Source organism: Clinocottus analis, unplaced genomic scaffold (assembly GCF_023055335.1).
Source record: "Clinocottus analis isolate CAN_PGR_092001 unplaced genomic scaffold, fCliAna1.0.p SCAF_14, whole genome shotgun sequence".
In the NCBI taxonomy this organism is placed as follows: domain Eukaryota; kingdom Metazoa; phylum Chordata; class Actinopteri; order Perciformes; family Cottidae; genus Clinocottus; species Clinocottus analis.
In genome coordinates, this window is record NW_027175865.1 from 11,737,626 (window position 1) to 11,758,716 (window position 21,091).

At 41.4% G+C, this 21,091-nt stretch overlaps 1 protein-coding gene across 1 annotated transcript in view; it reads left to right on the forward strand.

Moving 5' to 3' along the window:
- Nucleotides 1-2,206: 2,206 nt before the first annotated feature.
- rims3 (regulating synaptic membrane exocytosis 3) overlaps nucleotides 2,207-21,091 on the forward strand; it is a 29,564-nt gene continuing 10,679 nt past the window's right edge. Inside the window, exons 1-2 of the mRNA XM_068576344.1 lie at nucleotides 2,207-2,408; nucleotides 14,145-14,468. Coding sequence (XP_068432445.1) covers nucleotides 14,204-14,468 — 265 coding nt within the window. The 5' untranslated portion in view covers nucleotides 2,207-2,408; nucleotides 14,145-14,203. The remainder of the gene's footprint in view (nucleotides 2,409-14,144; nucleotides 14,469-21,091) is intronic.

The following is a 21,091-nucleotide window of genomic DNA, read 5'->3' on the forward strand; positions in this document are numbered from 1 at the left end:
CTTGTCACATGACCACAATGTGTACTGTAATTCAATTGACCGTGACCTGACTCAAGCAGCATGGACCAGACACACAGAACAGTGTATATGGTGCTCCTAAGATATTTTTCCAAAAAGGATGGCGGCAGTTGTCTGTATTTTTAATCTGCTGTATGTCAGAGCTCTAAACCCATCAATTCTTTGAATTATGACCTCTGCTTCCAGCTATTGAAATTCCTTCTCCCTTGCTGGCTTCTACACATCAGCCTTTTTGTGTTAGGCATTACCTAAATGCACAGTGCGTTCGTTGCCGCCGTGGTCACTACATCGGCTGATTACAGCTACAGATGCTCGTACCGCCGTTTGAAACCCCTCTCCATACAGAATGCCAATGAGCTGATTTGGATTCAATGCTGGTATTAATCTTTGGTGGGGGCTGATTCCAGTCAACCCTCCTCGCTGCTGCAGCAGAGAACAAGAATTGATTGTGTTGTGCCACAGCAGTTCACTGTGTCTTGCATGTTGTAGTGTAATGAATAGAAATTACAAATACTTCTCGGTATCCATCATTTGTGCTTTCACTTTTTCTCAACAGCATTGATCCGAGGCTTGTGATTTGAGTGGCTTGCCGTATGGGTGACTGAGTGACACAAATGTCATGTGTCATCTGGTCGATCATACTTTTTGTGCTGCAGCTGTTTATGGGTTCATATTAGGGCCTCACGTTCTTCGAACACAGTGACAGAAATTATACACTTTTGAATATATTGTCAGTACAGAGAATATAGCCTATTGTATCCAAGACAAGAGCGGGCAAGGCCTGGATCGCTTTAATTATCCTTTAATTTCATGCGTGTGTGCTGCAGACGGCGCTGCATGCTCTATACACTCCCTAAGCTCCCTTTATGTATGTGTTCTGGATCAAACCTGTGAAAGACTATGTTTTGCATGTTGTAGTGTAATGAATAGAAATTACAAATACTTCTCAGTAGCCATCATTTGTGCTTTTACTTTTTCCTCAAAGGTTACATGACTGGTGTGGTGATACAGTGCAGATAGAGCACAACTAGTGTTGACTTTTCTTGAGTTTTATAAAACACATTAAAATAGAGCATATCCTATCCAACAAAATACAGCCCAAGTTTGCTTTGCAGCTATCTAGGAACAGACACAACTTTCACTGATGAAGCGGTATGAAACTACAGGAAAGCTCTTTTAGCCCAAACCCGCTCTGTGAAATTACCCAGTGTATCAGATTATCAATCTTCCAAACTGGTGAATGCTATTCCATCAGGAATTGGTTATTAGACAAAGAGTAAAATAAAATTGTTGGAAAAAAAAAACTGTAGGCCTGTTAATAAACAAATATTCACAAAATATTACACTCCCAATTTTATTTCCATTATGCTAACCTGAAATATGTATTTTTGCAACTTGGGAAAAGCGTAAACACGTTGTGTGAACACAACATTGACATATCATAATCATTGAAATTGATTTGGCAAAATGGCCGGTGTTCATACTCAGGAGGAAAATGTCTGTTTCTGGTCACCTGTCCAAAAAGAGAAAACAAAATCCAGGCGAGCTGTTTTCTTTCTGCATCAAGTCTTTATGCTCAATGAAGCTAACTAGCTTTAGCTTAATCTGTTTTGCTGACGTCAGTTGATAGATGTGAGTGGTATTGATCTCCTAAACTAACTCAGCAAAAAGGCGAAGAAAGACTTGTTAAACAAAATGTCAAACAATGTCTTCAACACCACATTTAGGCTTGAATGCCCACTGCATTTCACACGTTTAGCCTACACCATATTAACATTTTTATTCGTATAACCAATCTACTGACAAACGGGGTCATGATAAGGTTCATGGGGTCAAGGTCCCTCATGGCGCCTCTGGTTTGAAGGTAAGGTGAAGTTAGATGATAACCTTAGATGAAGCTGTTTTCACCAGGCTTTTAATACATGTTTCCATGTGCAATTATCTACCTTGGTGATGTGAACAACCAACACAGAGTCAACCTGTATCTCGATGCCTCCATCAACTTGACGTGAGCTCTCCAGTATTTATCCACGCTTCTCTCTCAAGGCCACACATTGTCGCTGTTTGCCATGCCGCTGAAATCAACCAGGCCTAATCGCATCTCCACCCCACCACCACCACCACCACCACCACGCTCTCCCTCCCTGCCTCCCCCCTCCTCCCCTCTCCTCTCTCTTCTCCCCAGCAGCGCGTCTCTCACCGCGCCTTGGATACCGTGTGACCAGCAGCACTAAGCGGAGAAATCGTCCAGCGAACCGCCGTCCAGCACAGCACAGCACAGCACAGATACCAACCCAAACGATGATCTTCTTACAGATACGACAGAAGCAAACAGTTATTTGACAACTCCCGACCCCGCACCTTGCCTTCGCTGCTCCTCGCTGTAAGCGGTAAGTGCTCCAATTCCTTTCTAATTGCAGGGATGTCAGTGCGCAATTTCCGCACCGGTCAGCGACAGCGCCAATGGATTGTTATTCTTAACATTCATAGCAGCAATTAATAGCCGATGATCAGTGACAAGAGGTGCGTGGCGCAAAGTGTGCGTAGTATTGTGCATTTGGGTTTATTGATGTTTTATGTTTTATGTATGGTCCTGTTGTAAAAGCAGCCGGCAACACATTAGATGGTGAGTGGACTCACCTGTGTTGCATTAGAAGTCCAGCAATGCTAAAATGGGTTTACAGGTTACTTCTCCTCCTTCAGTCAATCTCATTACATGTTTAAAGGATTTAATAGGGCCGTATGGTATATACAAGATAATGCACATTAAGCCATGGGGAATTTAATCTGACCTAAATACTTTATTTGTCTTCATCTTCATGTTTAAATTTCTATGGTTTTTACACGTTTGGACAGTTTAATGTGTTCTACTGGGATTTTGTTTTAACAATGTTACTAAAGGTAATTGTTTATTTTGCCACATATAGAGACAAAGTCTAGCATGTCAGTGATCAACTTCAGTCTGATGAGGTTGCATGGAGTCAAATGCATCAACGTGCTTTGGATTAATCCGTTATGCCGCTTCCCCTGTTTGATTGCGTTTGTATATGTGAGGGAGGGTGACATTTTAAGGGAGGGGAAAGGGAGTGTGAAGGAGAGATTACACATATTTTGAGATGCCTGTCCTCAGCCTCAGGTCAGGCCAAATGCAAGCTGAGGTGTGAGATGAGATCAGCTGGCTCAACACACACACCAACACAAACATATCCAGGTCTGGGCTCAAACTGTGTTCCCCACCTGTGGATGAGGGCAGGAACACGTGGTTCAGCTCGTGTGCCTCCTGTGTCTTTCTCTGAATCCTGCTAAGAAAATCTCACAGCCTGAAAGCTGTTTCATGTGTCTCTGACGTGTGAGATTGTTGGCGTTAAACTCATCGTGAAAAGCATAACGTGAGCACATTAGCTTTCAATGAAGAAGCGCCCGCCTAGGCCCATTTCAACAAATTCTAAGAAAAATAATAATTATATGCTTCACTTTAAAATCCTAGCTTGACTCACACTTTATCCTCTGAATAATCCACTGAGACAAAAAAAATCTGATGCCGTTCACCACAAGTTCTGCATTCAAAAATCTGTCATCCCGTTTTACACACTTAAACAGCTGTGCTTCATCGCTCACATGGCTGTTTATGAAGCAACCATGTATGTGAGCCTCAGTTTAGTGCCACACTTGTATTGGTGTGGCTGCCAAGCAGATTTGTGATGCGTCGCATAAGTTCAGAGGGCAAGCAAAAACCCTGTCCTTTTAAAATATTAACCAGGGGAAAAAATATGTGCCTGTGTGTCTACGACTTCAGTCAGATAGTATATGAGCTGGCGACTCAAAAGGCCAGGCTGACTGTTCTGCACTGTATCATCTTCCATCAAAGAGTTGCTGCTCTCATGCACACACACACACACACACACACACACACGCATCTCAAAATTGATAGCTGGAAAGGGCAAAGGCAAAGTCCAGTGCAGCACACCCACACAGACTCACATATACACGGACACATCTGACCACACATCTGATCACACTTCAGTTCTGTAGCGGGCAGCTGCTGGTCCTGCATGGGCTTCACATAACATATAGTGAAGACAACCATGGTGCAGAGCAGACACTTATCATAGTAATGCACAGGCTACCGTGTGTGTGCGTCTCGGTCCACCTTTATGTGTGGTTGTGTTCCTGTGTAGACAACCATCTGCAAGGCACAATTCACTGGCCAATGAGGTATGCAACATCAAAGAGAGTGGCTGTGATTGGTTGATAATGAACGCCTGGTCGGTATTGCGCCTCTTTTCCCACTTGAAACTGTATCTGCAAATGAGATTCTATTGTCTTGTTTGGGATTATTTTGGGCTCTCAGACTGAATCACATCCACAAGTTCAACCAACATAGATGTGAGTTTGTTTTTGACCTTTTATTTTTGTATTATTTTGAATTACACAAAGTCAGGAGACCATTCAGTTGAATGCCACTGTGCTTTTACCAAGCTATGTTGCACTTTGCAGCAACAGTATCCAGAAAATCAATTCCCCCCAACACCTGATATGTGTGTAAAGTCTGCTGCAACGATGACCTCCATATATGCACGTGAGTCACTCTTTAACCAGAAACCTGAGACAAGTCCGCTATGCTTCCTGCTGAAAGAAATGATGCATAAAGAAAAGAGATGACAATAATTTTATCGTACTATATGTCACAAAATCTGTAGCTGCGGTATATGAAGAAAATTGCATGAATCATTTATGTTGATATAAATGTGAATGTAGTCCACTGAAGCATTAATTTCACAGTACGTACAAAATTGACCAAGAAAGTGAGGTATCACCTGCTGGCAGTGCTTACATGTACCAGGATGTACCACAAGCAAGTTACGGACAGCCATCCAGAATGCTGTAAAATGTACATTTTAAAAATCCATTCATACATTTGGATGCCTTTTTCTGCTGTTGAAAACATCCCTAGTTTGCAATATGAGCAAAGTGAATGCAAATAGTTTAGTTTGGGCTCCGCAGACAAATCAAAGCAGCCTGTAATTCTTCTTTACGTCCAACTATGTCAGTGTCATGTCAACTAATGGCACTGAGTGCAGGAAGAACAACAGATGTTGCAGTTGCACACCAAAGACACTGAGAACATCTGCAAATGAATGCATTTTTCATACTATATTTCAGATAGATAGAGATAAGGTAGTTCATAAGTTTATTGTCCCCACAATGGGCCACATGTAGATAATAATTTAGAGCAAAAGACATACTGTAATCATTTTTATTTGCAAATTACTTTTAAATCTTCTTTATTTCGACAACATAATTGCATATTACAATTTACAATGTATATAATCACACAATGAATTCAATGGTGGACACCAATTACAGCCTTAAAATGCATTATATTAATGGAAAATTACACGCACTAACTAATATCCTGTTGTTCCAAAAGGCCACTATTAGACCACTATCAGCCTGACAGATCAGCCAAACACTGAAACATAAAAGCTACCCCAAAAATGAGGTCACATACATAAAAGGAAGATGGCAGAGTAAAACATTGAAAGCCTAATAAAAGTCTTAAAAACATAAGCGGGGGGGAGAGCGAGATATACAGCTCTTATCTTGTCTTCCCTCAGGATCTGATTACGTTCCAATGCACACATCCCTTTGAGAGGCATAGCACTAAATAAGACAGAGAGGCGAGCTTCGGTGGACCCTGGCCCTGTCCCCACAAGCCCTGTTTTAGCTCCCACCTCAGCACCACACAACCCATGCTGTCAAAGATGGGACCTGGTGATCCACACATGGTTAGTGAGGTGAGAGTCAGTGTGCTCCTCCGCCCCGGGGCCTCCCTGGCGAGCTACCAGCATCCCCGGTGGGGTGAAGAGATGGTGCGGTTGGCTTCGGGTAGTGAGAGAGATGTCACTGACCACATTAGTCACCAGAGAAAGCAGGCCATGAGTCAGGAATTCTCTCAGTCTCATCCATCACGCCCTTCGAAACCCACTTTCTTTCCAGTCCAGCCACTTCGGCTTTTTATTTTTCTATTTTCTGCTAGCTCTCCATCCCACCTCCCCCTCCCCGCTGCTGACGGAGTAACTTCGCCATCCTTCTTTTGATGGTGATGAAAAGGAGAAGAGAAAGAGAATTGTTTAGTGCTGGACAGCCTTTTGAGTGCAACTAGGGAAACTGATTTTATTTTCCAAACAACTTTGACATTAAAAGAAAATAATATTAGTTTGTTTATTCTATGTCGCTGTAGGGAGATAGAGGAGCTACCACAGTGATAGTGCATCCCATTCCTTCTGGAGGTGTGTAGAGAGAAATCCTTTGAGCTGGTATTAGGCTGCTGTGGGGTGATAAATGACAGTATGAGAGAGGTCTCACTTCTCAAAAAGGCTGCTGCATGGCTCAAGTCCTGGACAAGGTTTTTGATTCACCTCTGAGACGAAAACATTGTATTGCTAGCTCAGCTGCGGAGGGATTAGCGTGGAATTTAGGTGAAGCCGGGGTTGAGTGATTGAACGTTTGGAAATGATACTCCACTGATGGTTATCGATGTCGCTTAATTTCACAATTATTTTAATGTAATTGTTGTTGTTATAAATGGGTAGCTCCTAAGCTGACGTTTATTATGTGCAGTGTGGTGCAGAGCGAGCTTATAGCAGAGCAGCATCCACTCGGAAGGGTCGCACATTCAATTTTATGTTAAAGAATAATTCCAGTTTATTAAAAGTCTGATTTAATTAACCTATCCTATCAGTTCTACGCTGTACTTGCAGTAAAATTGTTAACTTGTTTCTAAAATGCTTTATTGTTTCATGCTCAAGCTCAAATTTTGTGACAAAGCTGCTTGCCGCCATTATCTCTGTACTAGCTTTTGAGTACAAGCGTAAAAAAATGTTTTTTTCTTTTGAGAAAAAAAAAAGATCTGATGGAAGAAACTGGCATATGAACATTACATAATATACAGAACATTGTGCCAAAGTATTAATCGGGGTTATAACATTAAAACACAACCAGCTGTAGTTCTAGTGTCATAGTGTTACATGTAATTCAAATGTGCATCAAATTAGTAGTAGTCAGTTCTCTTTTAATGACACATGGACTTTTATACTGTATTTAAGTTCTGATAAGAAGACGTCATGCCTTGTTTTTGTTTACTTCTATCATTGGTCACAGTTGTAACAAAGCATTTTAACATTAAATTACATTTTCCACAACCTCAGACTGAGTAATTTGACCCGTTAATTGTAGCTGTGATAGAGAAAATCAAGCCGATGCAACATGATCCAGGCAATCTGTGCGAAAACATGGTGTGACGGATCGAATTTATGTCTGCTGTCACAAGGTGATGAAGAGGGAGTGACTCAATGACTCACCTCATTAAAGACTTTATTGGATAAAACATTTGATTGGGCCATAGAAGAGGCAAAGCTAAAGCCCCTTATGAACTCCCTTTTCTGTTCATTTCACAGCTGTTGACATTTGATTCAGATTTGTGTGTGTGTGTGTGTGTGTGTGTGTGTGTGTGCGTGTGCGTGTGCGTGTGCGCATCAGCCATAAAATTGCTCTGGAAAGTGTGAAATGGGAAATTTGTGAATATCTTATGGCGATGTCTTTGTATTTGGTCAGTTTTTTTTCGATGCACTGCTCCCTCTTAGTCGTTGTGATGATGAAGAATGAATCAAATCTGTGTCAGAGCGGAGTGTTTTACAAAAGACTTGGGTGTTAATTCAAGTTCATCAGCCAAGACATCAATGTCAGCGTTCCACATTTCAGCTCTCTCTTCTGCCACACTTTGGCACGTACATTCAGTACAGCATATGTGTGTTTGCACTATGCTGGGTTTCTCTGTGTGCGATTTTGTGTGTGATTCATTTGGCTCTCAGCTGTCCCCCCAGCCTGGCACTCGTTACTCTGTCTGTGTGTGTAGAGCTGCAAAGCCAGCCTTCTGTTTTCTCGCCTTACGAGACCCCTTCTGATCAGAGAGGCAGAGAGGTCCATCAGCCACACACATGCACACACACACGCACACGCAAGCATGCACGCACGCACGCACACACACACACACACACACACTCACGGAAATGCGACACCAGGCATAACACAAGGGCAGCAGGCGCCGAACCGACACATACAGTATCATAACCTGGGAATTATCCAGGAAGTGCATCACAGTTCCTGCCTGTCCGGGTGCACTGCCGGTGCGATTGTTCATTACACTTTTTTTTTTTTATTTCTAGCTATTTTTCACTTTTGCATTCATTTGAAATTGCATGTACACAACCTGTCTAGGCTATAACATGTAAAATAAATCTGTAAACCAAATATAGGGTGCCATAAATGTTGTAGTGACATAATATGATAACCTCGCCTTCCTTGGTTCTCACAGCTTTTTTTCTGCACTGAGAAAACAGATTTACAATCTCGGCTCAAACTACAATATATGAAATGTCAAGTATCCTGCAGTTATAATGTTAAAATGTTGACACTAATTATCATGGAAAAATGAGGGAAGCACACCTGTTAGACACACACTAACAGGTGTTAGGCCCACCTAATCTCTTAGACAAATATTAGCTCCTTAATTTAATTAAAAAGACGAATGTTTCAACCTAAACGGCCTTAATCAAATTAGACGTGACACTGCGGCTCTTCTTGCTAAACACTGGTGGTGGACATTCAGATTACTGCACATGGCATCTTAACATCTTATTCAAGAGAAAGAGATGCTGATTATTTGCAATTGAAATGTCTGATGACATTCCACCAATGCCCAATGACCAGTTTTATATATTGTATTTATTGTTTTTTCTCTGTTAATTTAGCTATAATTCAGGTCAATTATCTCTCTACTGTCCCACATGGAGAGAGGGCAAGCTCAATTCGTGGCTCACCTTAGCTTTATTAATTGCTCACTGACAAGGCACTCAGCCCTTTACAGTATATCTTTACCATCTACTTTGCAGTTGAATTGTAGGTTAAATAACTGACCAACAGTGGTAATGTGGTTTGAATAAGGGAGCAACTTTAAAGAGATCATTAATGGATCACTCAGCCATATCTAATTATAAAGTTGCATTTGTGTTCATGTGAGAAACTGAAAGGAGAGGTCACATTTCTCACCTTAGCTTCTCTGCATCAGATTGCACACAGTCATGCTGAGCTGAATCACCCTGAACATCATGCTTTGTGGTCTTCTGTACTTTAGGGAAGAACATCCCCTCCCCTTACCTTGCACAGAAGCTGAAATCTGGTAATATCATGAGATAATCCGAGAATCAGAAGTTTGCATAGGTATTGCAATAGCATCAGTTACGTAAGAACTGAAGAGCATTTCTTTATCGAAAGAAGAGCAAAGAACAACACTGCAGGCTTTTCTCAAAAGAAAAGAGATTTTTAATTGGTTCAGCCATCGTATGAAAGAGTTTCCAATGACGACCTCCCTCCAGTTAAATCTAAGAAAATGTACAAATGTAAAAATACAAAATTGTTTGACTTTTTGGTAAATGTGCTCATTCCCCGTCTTTGAATGTGTGCAACTGGAGGACCTCATTGCTGCTCTGCTAACACACTCCACCCCCTGTGTAGAAACAGTGTCAACAGTCGTGCAAGTTAAGCGGCCAGATTTAACACAGCAGAGGTCGGTATTGGGTGGAGGCGGGTGGTGTGGAGGTGCGGAGGAGAAGCTGATTGCCACCACCAGGCCGAGCGGAGGGTGAAGACGGTGTGCTGACAGGAGGAGAAATAAATGAGCTCTGAGATGAGAAGTTAGAGAGCACGGCGACATACAGGGAGGCTGTCTGGCACAGAGAAGAAGATAGATGGGCTCTTGGTTGTACTTTTCAGCACAGCAAAACACAGTGTGGGGACACTGGGACGCGGTGGCATCTTCAAAGATTCAAAGGCAAATGCATCAAATTCAGATGTGGGTTTGGGTGCTTTAAAGGAAAAATATTCAACCATTATTCCTGTCCAGCATAATAATAACAGCTCTGCAGGCTGCTTTATCTTTATTTTCACTTCATGTGGACAAGGGTACCCCCTGTCCCGCTTAAAAAAATCTTTAGTTGCTTAAATTTATAAGCAATGGAGTTCACGCAACACAAGATACTCTATAAAAGCTGAGATATTGTTTGCCTCTGCTTGTGCTGCCCACAAAATATATTCAGAAATGGCTTTTTCTGGCATATCCTTTTACCTAAGTAGCAAAACTGGTTGTCGACAAAACAATCTGGACTCGGTTGATGGTCAACGGCAACAAAATGGGTCGTAAATGACCGTGAGTGAAACAATTCACTGTCTCCATCTTCTTTCCCAAAATGTTTAACTATTCCTTTAAATTGATAAATTGAAGTCTCTACACGACAAATTCACAACTAAGCAATTCAATTTGAACTCTTCAATTCTGAAACCAACAGAGCCACCAATGGCGCTTGTCAGTCTCGATGGGCAAAACATTTGGGGCAAAACATTTATACAGTATGTACAGTACAATTAAGTTCACCCTGTTTCACACACAGACACACACACGCACACACACACACACACACACGCACACGCACACGCACACACACACACACACACAGAGCCTGAGGATCTCGTCATTAGGAGGAGAGGAGGCATGAATGCATGTCTCACTTGTTGTCACTATCAGTGTCCTAGTCTTCTCCCTCTCCTTCCCTTGCCCTCACTCATTATTTCTCAGAGATTAGGCCCAGGCCTTCTGGAGTTTTTTCCTTTTTGTCGTTTCATAATGAAGCATCTTCTCCTCCCACATCTCTCTCCTGTCCTTCGACTTCCCTTTCATGATCTTCTCCGTCTTCATAGCTCTCTGAAAGCAGGATGGATCTATTTGTCTATCTTCTCTCCTTCTAGATCCCTCCTCTATCCTTATTTCCTCCGGCTCTGTTCGCTGTGTGTTCAAAGCACAGCAGCCCCCCCAGAGACCTGGAGAGAAGTGTGCATGGGCTGGAATAGAAAAGAGAGGGTGAGCAGGGAAGAGAGTGAAAGCAAAAAAGAGAGGAGAAAAATGTAGTGTACGGGCATAAAGGCTCACCTGAATTTTAGATTTCAAGCCTCTGCCTCTGCTCTTTCTTTTCCCCTCAATAGCCTTTTCCACTCATAACAAATGTCACTGCGGTATTCCACTTGGCTTATTATGAGTTTCATTACAAAATGCCAAAATGTGCCCTTTGCTACATCAGTTTAATGTTCCTCAACAGAACCCACTTTGGTTATTGTGGTATGGCTCAATGAATCCCGACAAAAAGTGGTGGTCAGCAACCATTTCGGGGCTGTAAGCATCACGGCAGTGGTGGTGTGACAAAGCAGGGCAACGATGATGATTTACAGAGACATGAAGCACACAGCGTTTACATCTTCAATTTGAAAGTCGCATTAAGGGCAAACTCACTGTACTGTATTTGTATTATTTATGACTTCGTCATGGGAGTGAGTGTTTTAGTAGAAGAACGTTTCCTGCACTTAGTGGTGGATTATGTAAAACTGATGTCTTTTAGTCACGTCATAAGCACGACTCCAGAGATGGCATTCATAGGCAAAGTTAGATGGGTAAATATATCTCTCTTTCAAGACTAAATTAGGTGGAATACAAATAGTTATATTATGTATATTGTTGAGTTAACACTCAGATAAGATAAACCACTCAAAGAAAGTAGCACACATTATGACGAAAGAACGACTACATCTCTAAATAGATCCATCTGAAACTAGCACAGCGAAACAATTCCAGTTGAAACAAAGATTCACTTTGAGTTACCGATAGAGCGCTAACATCGACGCACCACTGAAGAGAGAAGCAAACACTTGGGAAAGTCTGCTCTTTGAGGCAATGTAATACTAAATTATGATTATGAAAACAAAATGAGACTGTCACAAAGTAAATAAAGCAAAGTGAGTTGAAAATACAACCCGAAAGAGGAGAGACGGTTAGCATGTGCGTTCTTTGAAGCTAACCAGGCCACTCAAGTTTGGGAACAAAACCTTGTACTTGAAATAAATATTTTACTTTTCATAGGCTCCGACTTCATACGTACCAGTGCGCTTCAATTGTGTGCCCCCATGTGTGAAAGGCAAATACATTAGCCTATGTGTGATATGGTACAGTGCATTTCTGACTCCATAGAACGCTTGGCAGTAATATATGCTGTTGTTTTTTTGTAGCTGATATGAGTAACACGCCACCTAATAGTTGGACTGTGCACCAGGAACACACTGGCCGTCATATAAAATTTGGTAAAAACCCTGAACGGATCCTTTACAGGCCAAACCGGCAAATGGTCATAGAGTTTTTTTTTAATTTCTGAAAAAACTGCTGCCTGTCAGACTGGAATAATAAAATCCTTTTTATATTGAGGAGCTAAACAAGCGGCCCCTCTTAATTTGGACTGTTACTCATTTTTTGTTGAAATCTGATTCACTCAGATTGGTAAACTCGGGTTTGCCTGCCTGCTCTTGTTCGGTTTCAGTGTAGTGGTGACGCTCATACAACCTGAGGAGGCAGGTGTCTGGTATCTTGAAAGTCATCATCATCGACAGATACTGTTTAAACAACAACATTTTTCTTGATGTTCATGTTAAAATTGCAGCGCACAAATGTATGATTTGGTTGATCTTCTAACTTTTCTTATGGCGCCATAAAAATTGTAATCCATCTAAATGTTTTTGACCAAATACCTGCAAAACATGGAACGTTCCTGTCATAACTGTAACCCTGGTTAATTAGCTAATCTTAGCATGCACTAAAAAAGATGATAAATATGCTAAATATTACATTTGATAAACAGCACATGTTGCCCTGTCATTGTTAACATCTTAGCCTTCTGATATTAGTATTTTTCTCAAAGCATTGCCGTGTAAAGTACAGCTTTACAAAGCTGCTAGCATGACTGTACACTCTTAAATGAGCATGCATGTAACACGTGGTGTATGGTGGACTCATGGCATCAAACATTTTCTGCAAGACACTTATTAAGTAAGTAAAAATACTGCAATGCTGAACTTACTAAAAAAAGATACAAAACAGGAGAAGACAGTAATTATATATGGGACCACAATGCTAAAGCAGGTGGAAAGAGTTATATGGAAAATGCGTAGTAAAGAATGAGAAATATATTTAAAGAAAATGCGTGTGAAAGCACGATGTTGGCCACAGTGCGTCTCCATATTTAATGTACCCTTGGGCTGTCGGTTTAGCCTCAGCTTATTCACTTTGAACTTGAGGAAGAGAATGGGGAAAGGCAAGAAGAGAAAGAGTGAAGGAGAGGAGAAGGATGTGGTGTGATGGAGATAATAGTCTTTTTTTTTCGTCAGGCATTTTGACATGTCACATTAGGAGAATCACAGGTGCAAATAATACAATGAATGATGGCCGCATGCTGTCCCACTGTCCCACTGTCATGACTTACTGGGACACGTGAATATAATGGAGCCCTCATTAAGTTATTAGTAAAAATGTGTTTTTCCCGCTACAATAAGTCAAAATGTCTCCTGTGAATATGACCAGCTGTGACAGTCGTAGCTCAGATATTACAAAGGTTTATCAAAGTACAGTGAAAGGTTTGTCCTCCAAAGGTTCAGCCAATCGTTGACTTGAGCTGTATACTTTATCATGTGTCACTGTTTAAGTTCAGGCACAGAAGAAGATAATAAATAAATAAATATACAAGACAAATACCAGCTGACAGGGTCACCCCTCAACAGCAGGCCAGCCCTGGCATTTAAGTGGAGATATTTCTTAACTCACTCTAACACTGTGCTGCCATCTGCACTGACCTCGTCTGTCGTCCTATGTGCTCTTTGGTTTCTTAGTTTGCAAAACTATTGGAGATCAAGAACACTTTTCAGAGCTTTCCTACTCCTTTATTTGTCTTTGATGGAATAGGAAGTCATTTCTGCTGCCTCTGCAATATGTGAGGAATTCAATTGAAAGCCTCTGTAGTTGAAATTTAAACGCAATGTCCCTTTGGCCACACGACTACTGCATCTGTAAGACTATTACTATTCTGTTTTTCAGACACACTGCACATTAAGATCTTTTATTTGAGCTGTCCTTCAACCTCTCCTCTCGTCTTTCACCTTGACGTCTGTCTTTGTCCTCTTTCATCTTCCCTCCTCAGCCCTGCTCCATCTTGACGGCGCTCCCCCCAGCCTATCGGCCCTCCAGTCCAGCGAGACCATGATGCTCAGCAGCTCTGTGGAGGTGCCCAGCCCGGGCGGGTTGAGCGGCCTGAGCGGGCTGAGCGCGGCGGCTCGGAACGTGGTGCGATCTTCAAGCATCTCGGGTACCATGTACAACGTGGAGAAGAGTCCCGGCGGCGGAGGCCCAGACTCCACATCATTGGCTGGCAACAAGAAGCGGCGCTCCAGTCTGGGCGCCAAGATGGTGGCCATTGTGGGGTTGTCGCAGTGGAGCAAGAGCACACAGCAGCTCAACCAGCAAGGTCAGCTCACAGTTTGAAGTGATTCTGCTTGGTTTAAACTTTTAAGAGTGTCATTTAGTTCCTTTATGCTGCTATCTTTATTTTACGTTACTTTTGAGCTCACGTTTAATACAATTTTAGCTATATGTCAGTATGACTTTTTACTCCTTCATCCCTTTCCCAAACCTTTCCTCATCATCCTTCTTCCTCCATTCTTCTTTTTGTTCTGCTTCCACTGTTTTTGTCTTCTGCTCTCAGGTCCAGTTGTGTCTGTTGGCTAAACTAAAACGATAACAATCTTTTATATCAATTTGGGTTTAGACTTGAAGCCGAAAATCACATGTTTTTCCAAATGAAGGTGGAATTCTTAATTGGTAAGACATTTAATCATCGTCCTGGCTTTGCTTCAATATTTCAAAAATACTCCTCGTGCTTTTTCAAAATGATTAAATGTTTTCCAGTGTAGTGCAATTGTTAAACTAATGCCAACACTGTTCTAACAGTGTTTGTTTCAGTGTATGCACAATAACATCAGCATAATCTACTCGAAAGGGTATTTGATGGTGCACTGCCTCAGTTATAATACCTGTAATATTTAATTCAACAAGCCCTCGCTGGCTTTACCTTTCGTGGTATTATCAATGTAATTACTCACATTTTTTTTAAAGCCTGCAACACTATTGTGTGTTTAGCTCATTAGAAGCTGTGTATGGTGGCTGTATGTCAATGATAGCGGCGCTGTGTTCCAGTATATGTCCTGTGGGGTATAATTACAGAGTGTGTAGCTGTAACAAAAGTGTCTCTTGCTTTGTGCCTCAGCAGCTTTCTCAAACCCAGTCACTTCTGGTGGGAAAGAGGAAAAGCAAGTCGCACATCGAAGCTCGGTAAAGGCTGAGCGGCAGGGCCAGGAGGGCCTGGGGGTGCTACTCATTTCAATGCAGCTAAATTCTTTCCTCATTCTTCTGTCGATACCAAGGGGCGTTGTTCTTCTCCTAGCATCATTAGTGCATTGTGCTTCTTCTTCCAGTACATTAGACTGTCACCTTTTCAGAATGCTGTCTGCATGTCTTTCTGCTTGCCTGCTTGTGGTTGTACAGTATGTACTTCTAATTCTGTGAGAACATTCTTGCTACTGAGGGTTATCTGAGAGTTGTTGCTTCCTGATTTGTGTAGCAGGCCGGGTACAGCTTATATTGCTGGTTTAGGATTACCAAGTTTCTGTACCAATACTAAAAGTATACCTATTTAATATCCTTAAAGTGTGTATGTATGTTTTTCAAAAGTCATTTGATAATTATTCCACTACTTTTTAGTGAATAATGCCAGAAATGAGGTGGCTCCAGCTTTTCAAATGTGAATATTCAATTGGTCTTCTGTGAAATGTAAATTAAATATCTTTGGGTTTCAGATGGTTGGTCAGATATAGCAGCAAATCTTTCACTATTTTCTAACGTCGTGCAACTAAAAAAATCTATCAGCCAACAGATTTAAATAACACAAATTATCTAATGTAGCACTACATCTTCCACAACAACAAAATGTCAGAGGTCTAAGACTTTCAATTGTGGTTCTAAATAAATCTTTTTTGTAATTTAAAAAAAAAATTATTTATTAAAAAAAAACTATACATCAGTCCAAAATAGAATTGTGAGCATACTTTTTTACATTACATTGTAAGAAATGACATTACATACATTTTCTAAAATACATAATTGTAATATTATATAAGCAAATATATTTCACAATCAATATATTTAACGATGAATATCAATATATTTAACGATGTCTTCACAGCTGCACAAGATACAGTATATGCCTGATCAAGCTAGATTTTGTTACATTGTCATTGAATGTAGAAAATGTCTCATCAAGGATTTTAAATAAAGCTCTTAGAATCTGACAAAAACAAAATGCAGTGTCAACGTTCAATATTTGGCAGCTTTTTGCTACTTAAGCTAAAGCCACAACTTCCTCGTAAAAGTATCATTACCTGTATCATTACTTTGTTTCCCAGTGAGGCAAAGTGAACCATAATGTGAGATGGCTGTTGCTCCAGTATGTGTGTGTGTGCGTGCACAGACACACACACACACACACACACACGCACACACACGCACACACACACACACACACACACACACACACACACAACCTCAGTGCACTGAGGCACAGCTGACACTTGTCTGACGCAGGGAGAGCTGTCGATATTTTCACCACAGGGGCTTTCATGTCTCTGTGTTCGTGCTGAGGAGGAGAGCACAGTGAAGGGAAAAGTGTGGATGAGGAGACTAGGAGGGGCTGAAGATGTAGAGAAGAGGAAGAGGAGACGAGTGGTGTGTCTAAATTTAGATGTTCTCAGCCGCCAGAAGAACACATCATGCCTGGAACAAAATCACAGGATCATGCACCCGCTCCTTCCTTTTCCATCTATATCACAACTTGTTGTAGCTATATCATCTTGACATCCTGCATGATAGTTTTCTTGGGACATTTGGGAAAAAGAGAGCACTGGTATTGCATCTGAACTTAATGTTGGCAGGGGCTGAGTTTAGGTATCTGTATTGGGAGAGAAGTGGGAATGATTCAACCCTATTTTCTCAGGTTTGCTAAAACAAAATCAAGTTTCAATTGATCTAGTTGTAAATTGAAAGAAAATCCAGGTATTTTATGGAGATTATTTTACAAAATATCCATCTCACAAAAAGATTATGTCACTGTTAGGTGATTATGTCTCTATAAGAATAATATTAATATTGTGAGGAAATTGGTTCCTGAAGACCAATAAAATTGATTTCTCAATTGACCTACAGAGGCCGAATCGCAGAACCATAATCTGTGGTTTTTCCTCCTTCATAATTCATTACCAGCTGAGGGAAGAAAATGGCTGAATATAATGACTTAGTTGACCCACAAAGACAGACAAAAGGTCACACAGCGAGATGAACAGAGTGACAGGCAAACGTTCCTCGGGTCGAGTTTGATTAGCGTCCTCTACGTAATCGCTCCTGGAGTTAACGGCCCCCTCTGGTCAGCTGTCACTGCTCCGTGTTCCGAGTGACACGTGCATCGATTGGTTCACGCGGCGTGGCGGCCCAGGCGCTGCGCTCGGTCGGTCACCTAATAGCCGATAAGCCACAGGTTGAATTGGTCCTCATAAGAGATGTGTGAGCGAGGTAATTTGAATTCAACGTGTATACATGGAAGTTTATTTGAAGAAGATAATTAGTGTTTTCTATTTCTAAATGCAGCCGTTGTCTGTCCTCAGATGCCTTTCTCAGCAGAGGTTCTTAATTGGCTTTAAACTTTTGGCAATTTTGTTTAGATTTGTGTCCAATAATCTGGCTTTATTTTTGTAATCCTCATGAGGGGTGAAACAATACATTCACAATATTTGGAACAATGATGGACTGTAATCTAACTTTTTCTCACTGAACCCCAGCATACATATGCAATCCTTCTATTGTTCCATAGCCCACTGTACAAAAAATACTTTTTAATGCAAAAATAATTGAATACATGTCTAAATTGAGTCACCGCATTCGACATAAACTGTAGAAACACAAACTCCAATGTAAACATCTGCACACAGCTGTCTAAGACAAGTAAGATAAGAACATTTCTTTCAGACTGCAGGTCTGTCAATATGTTCAGACAGCAGCTGAGACTTCTGACAGTCCTCAGTGTTAAGGGATGCTGTATAATTGTACCCTGTGGTGTTTTCCAAACATAAATGTGCAACTTTAGGGAGTCATTCCTCAGATTAATTTCATATTAACAATCCATTTGGCATCTCAGAATTAGGGCTGGACGATGTGGCGACGCCATAAGCCTCTGGAGACAACGGCCTATATTTTAGTGGTGTAGCCAGCCGATATCCGGACCAAGACTTCCTCTTCTCTGTGCTTCTCATCGTTTACAGTCCGATGAGCAACTTCAGACTCCTCCAACATGATTGGTCAATTCTACCCGGACTACAAAAGGAAACCAGGATCCCTCCAATGCCCAAATCTTGTCCTGTTGCCTACAGACGCATCTGAATGCAGCCACTGTTCATTGAGGTGATTGTAGAAGGTGCGCTTCCATATTTAGAGCCTTCAATAGAGTCTATTTTCATGCATTCCTACTAAGATGATGTTTGTTTTTCTCAGTTTTTCCCTCGTCATCCATTCATAGCCCCGACTGCTACAGTGCCATTGCCTCATTATTATGGCTTTTGTAACAGGGCCAGTGTTGAGGATGGCATTTTGATCTGTGTTCTATTCATAACCTGCTATTATTGGTATTGGGGAGGAGAAAACACACACAGAAACACACACACACACACACAAACGGTTTCCCAGGTCGAACGGGTGAGTCACTCCTCCGCTGAACACAGCTTTATCTCCTGAGCAGGTTTATCCTTGACTGAAAACAGGGCCGGCAGAGCGTCGCTCTCTGCACACTGTCAGTCTGCACAGAGGGACGCGGCTTGCCGAGAAACAAGCGCCTTTGACGATGAGAAGCAGTGCACCGGGAGAGTTGGATTAAAGGAAACCAGGCGTGGATGTGTGTCTCCTTGTGTGTGTTTTTGGTGAGCGTCCCAGTGAAAGGCTTCAACTCTCACCGCCCCCAGTTTACGTGTGTGTGTGTGTTTTGCTGGTGCACATTCACACTCAATCACCTCAGTCTTTTTTTCCGGCTCCATTTAGCTCTCTAAACCCACTCAACACCCATCCTCTTTGTTTTCTCAAGCTGCACTTTCCAATTCCTTTTAAATATTCTTTATTTAAATCGTTCTGTCTTCTTTGTGTGTATTTCTGTGGTGATGTAGATACAGTTGGAAATAAACCAGAGACACAGAAAAGAAACAGACACAGAGAAGGAAAAATGTGACACAGGAAGAGAATACTTGTTGGTTTGCTTATTGAATTGATTCCAACTTTGTTCTGAGACCCGGCGCAGACACATTTCTGTGTGTACTGTTGTCAGACACGTATCTGAGTTGGCTGACTGGAGAGTAAAGATGTGAATAGGCTTTCACCTTTGCTGTTAATGTTAGAAAAATGCATAAAAAATGTGCACGCTTCTGACTTTATTTTGCATTTCAATACAAAACTACAGGCGTTTCAGTTTTTATTTGCCTGGCTGTAAAAACAGCTTTTATTCGGTGTCACACAGTGCAGCACCATAAATTGTGTTCTGATTTGTTTCCAGATACTAGATCCAAATCCTTTTGTAAGCTTTGTTTCCCCGTGTAGAGCACATTTACCGAAGCTATGCAGCTTTCACTGCTACACCAGCTCGTCCTGAACAGATTTGGAAACAGTGTGCTTACATATGCTTGCATTCATGCTGACAACATGAATCCTAATATTTGACTGGCTTTAGTCAGACTGAGCATCCCGTGTAATTCTGTCACAGCTGGTCACAGCGGTGGAGTTTCTGAAATGTCTTTCTTAAGCTTACGTTGGCCTTCAGTTCTGTTTATTACTGATAAGCAAAAAGATGTACTGGTACTGTGTAACTGTTGACGGGACAATGTTTAGCTAAAGCTCTGCTTTGATCAGTTTGCTTGAACTACAGTGTACACTTTGTAGTTCCCTAAATACTTGCATTATATAGTGCTCCGCCACGTTGAGATAGCTCTACGGGACAGGATGATATGATGCAGAGGGAAGATAGATATTTATAACATTTTAACATAACATTTTAAGAGTCTCTTTCCCAAAATAAGTGCCACTTATAGAAATATTCATGACACATGAAATATATATTCTGAAAGCAAAAGTGTCCCTCCTCTATAATAGTCAGTTTTCTAATTCCTTTTTTTTTCTCACTCATAATTGAAGATGTTGTGTTTCGTGTTTTGCATATTGTATCGGGATGTTGCCAGCTGTTAATACTCCCATTCATGTCCACTTAGTGCATGGCTTTGTGATTGTTTTGGCACATGAAAGGGATGGGGGAGGTTTTGGCAGGAGAAAGAAACTCAACAATAACACAATTAAAGGTCACAGACGAGTATGTCCATTGGTTAAAAACAGTTAGCCTCTGTGTCTCTTACACAGAGAATAGACCTGGCATTTTAGTACTCACTGTGCTTTCAGGGTGACTCACTCATGCCCTACTTCTAGCTCTGTCACAGCAACACACTTTAGAAATTTTGGCAGAGACATGTTGGGAGCTTAGGGTGATCAGACCCTTCGAGGGAAAATTCATCCCTAAAGAGAATTTCTCACATATCATGACAGCTCAGGAAAGGCTTTTGACAGTGAACACAAAGCAACGGATTGCTAGAATAGCAACAATGAAAGTTGTTGAATCACCTGAGCTGTAGTAACTGTGCTTTCATAATAGTTATTTCACAGGTTGACTACACACGATCGGTATTCATACTCACTATGACTAATGGCAAAAAATCCTCCTTGAGTCTTTTGAGCTGTTATTTCAGGCGAACCTTCTACTTTGTTGTCTCCCTCACTCCACCTCGGGCTCCACCACCTCAATTTTCTTTTGAAGCATATTGAGTCCCTGGCTCTCCTGACACAAACAAACGGAAACCTTACTCGCGACTCTAAAAGCTTTTTCTTCGCCACCGGTGCTTTTAAGGGCTACCAAACACCGGCGAAGCTGACCTGCAATCAGGTTTTTCTCCTTTCTCTGTT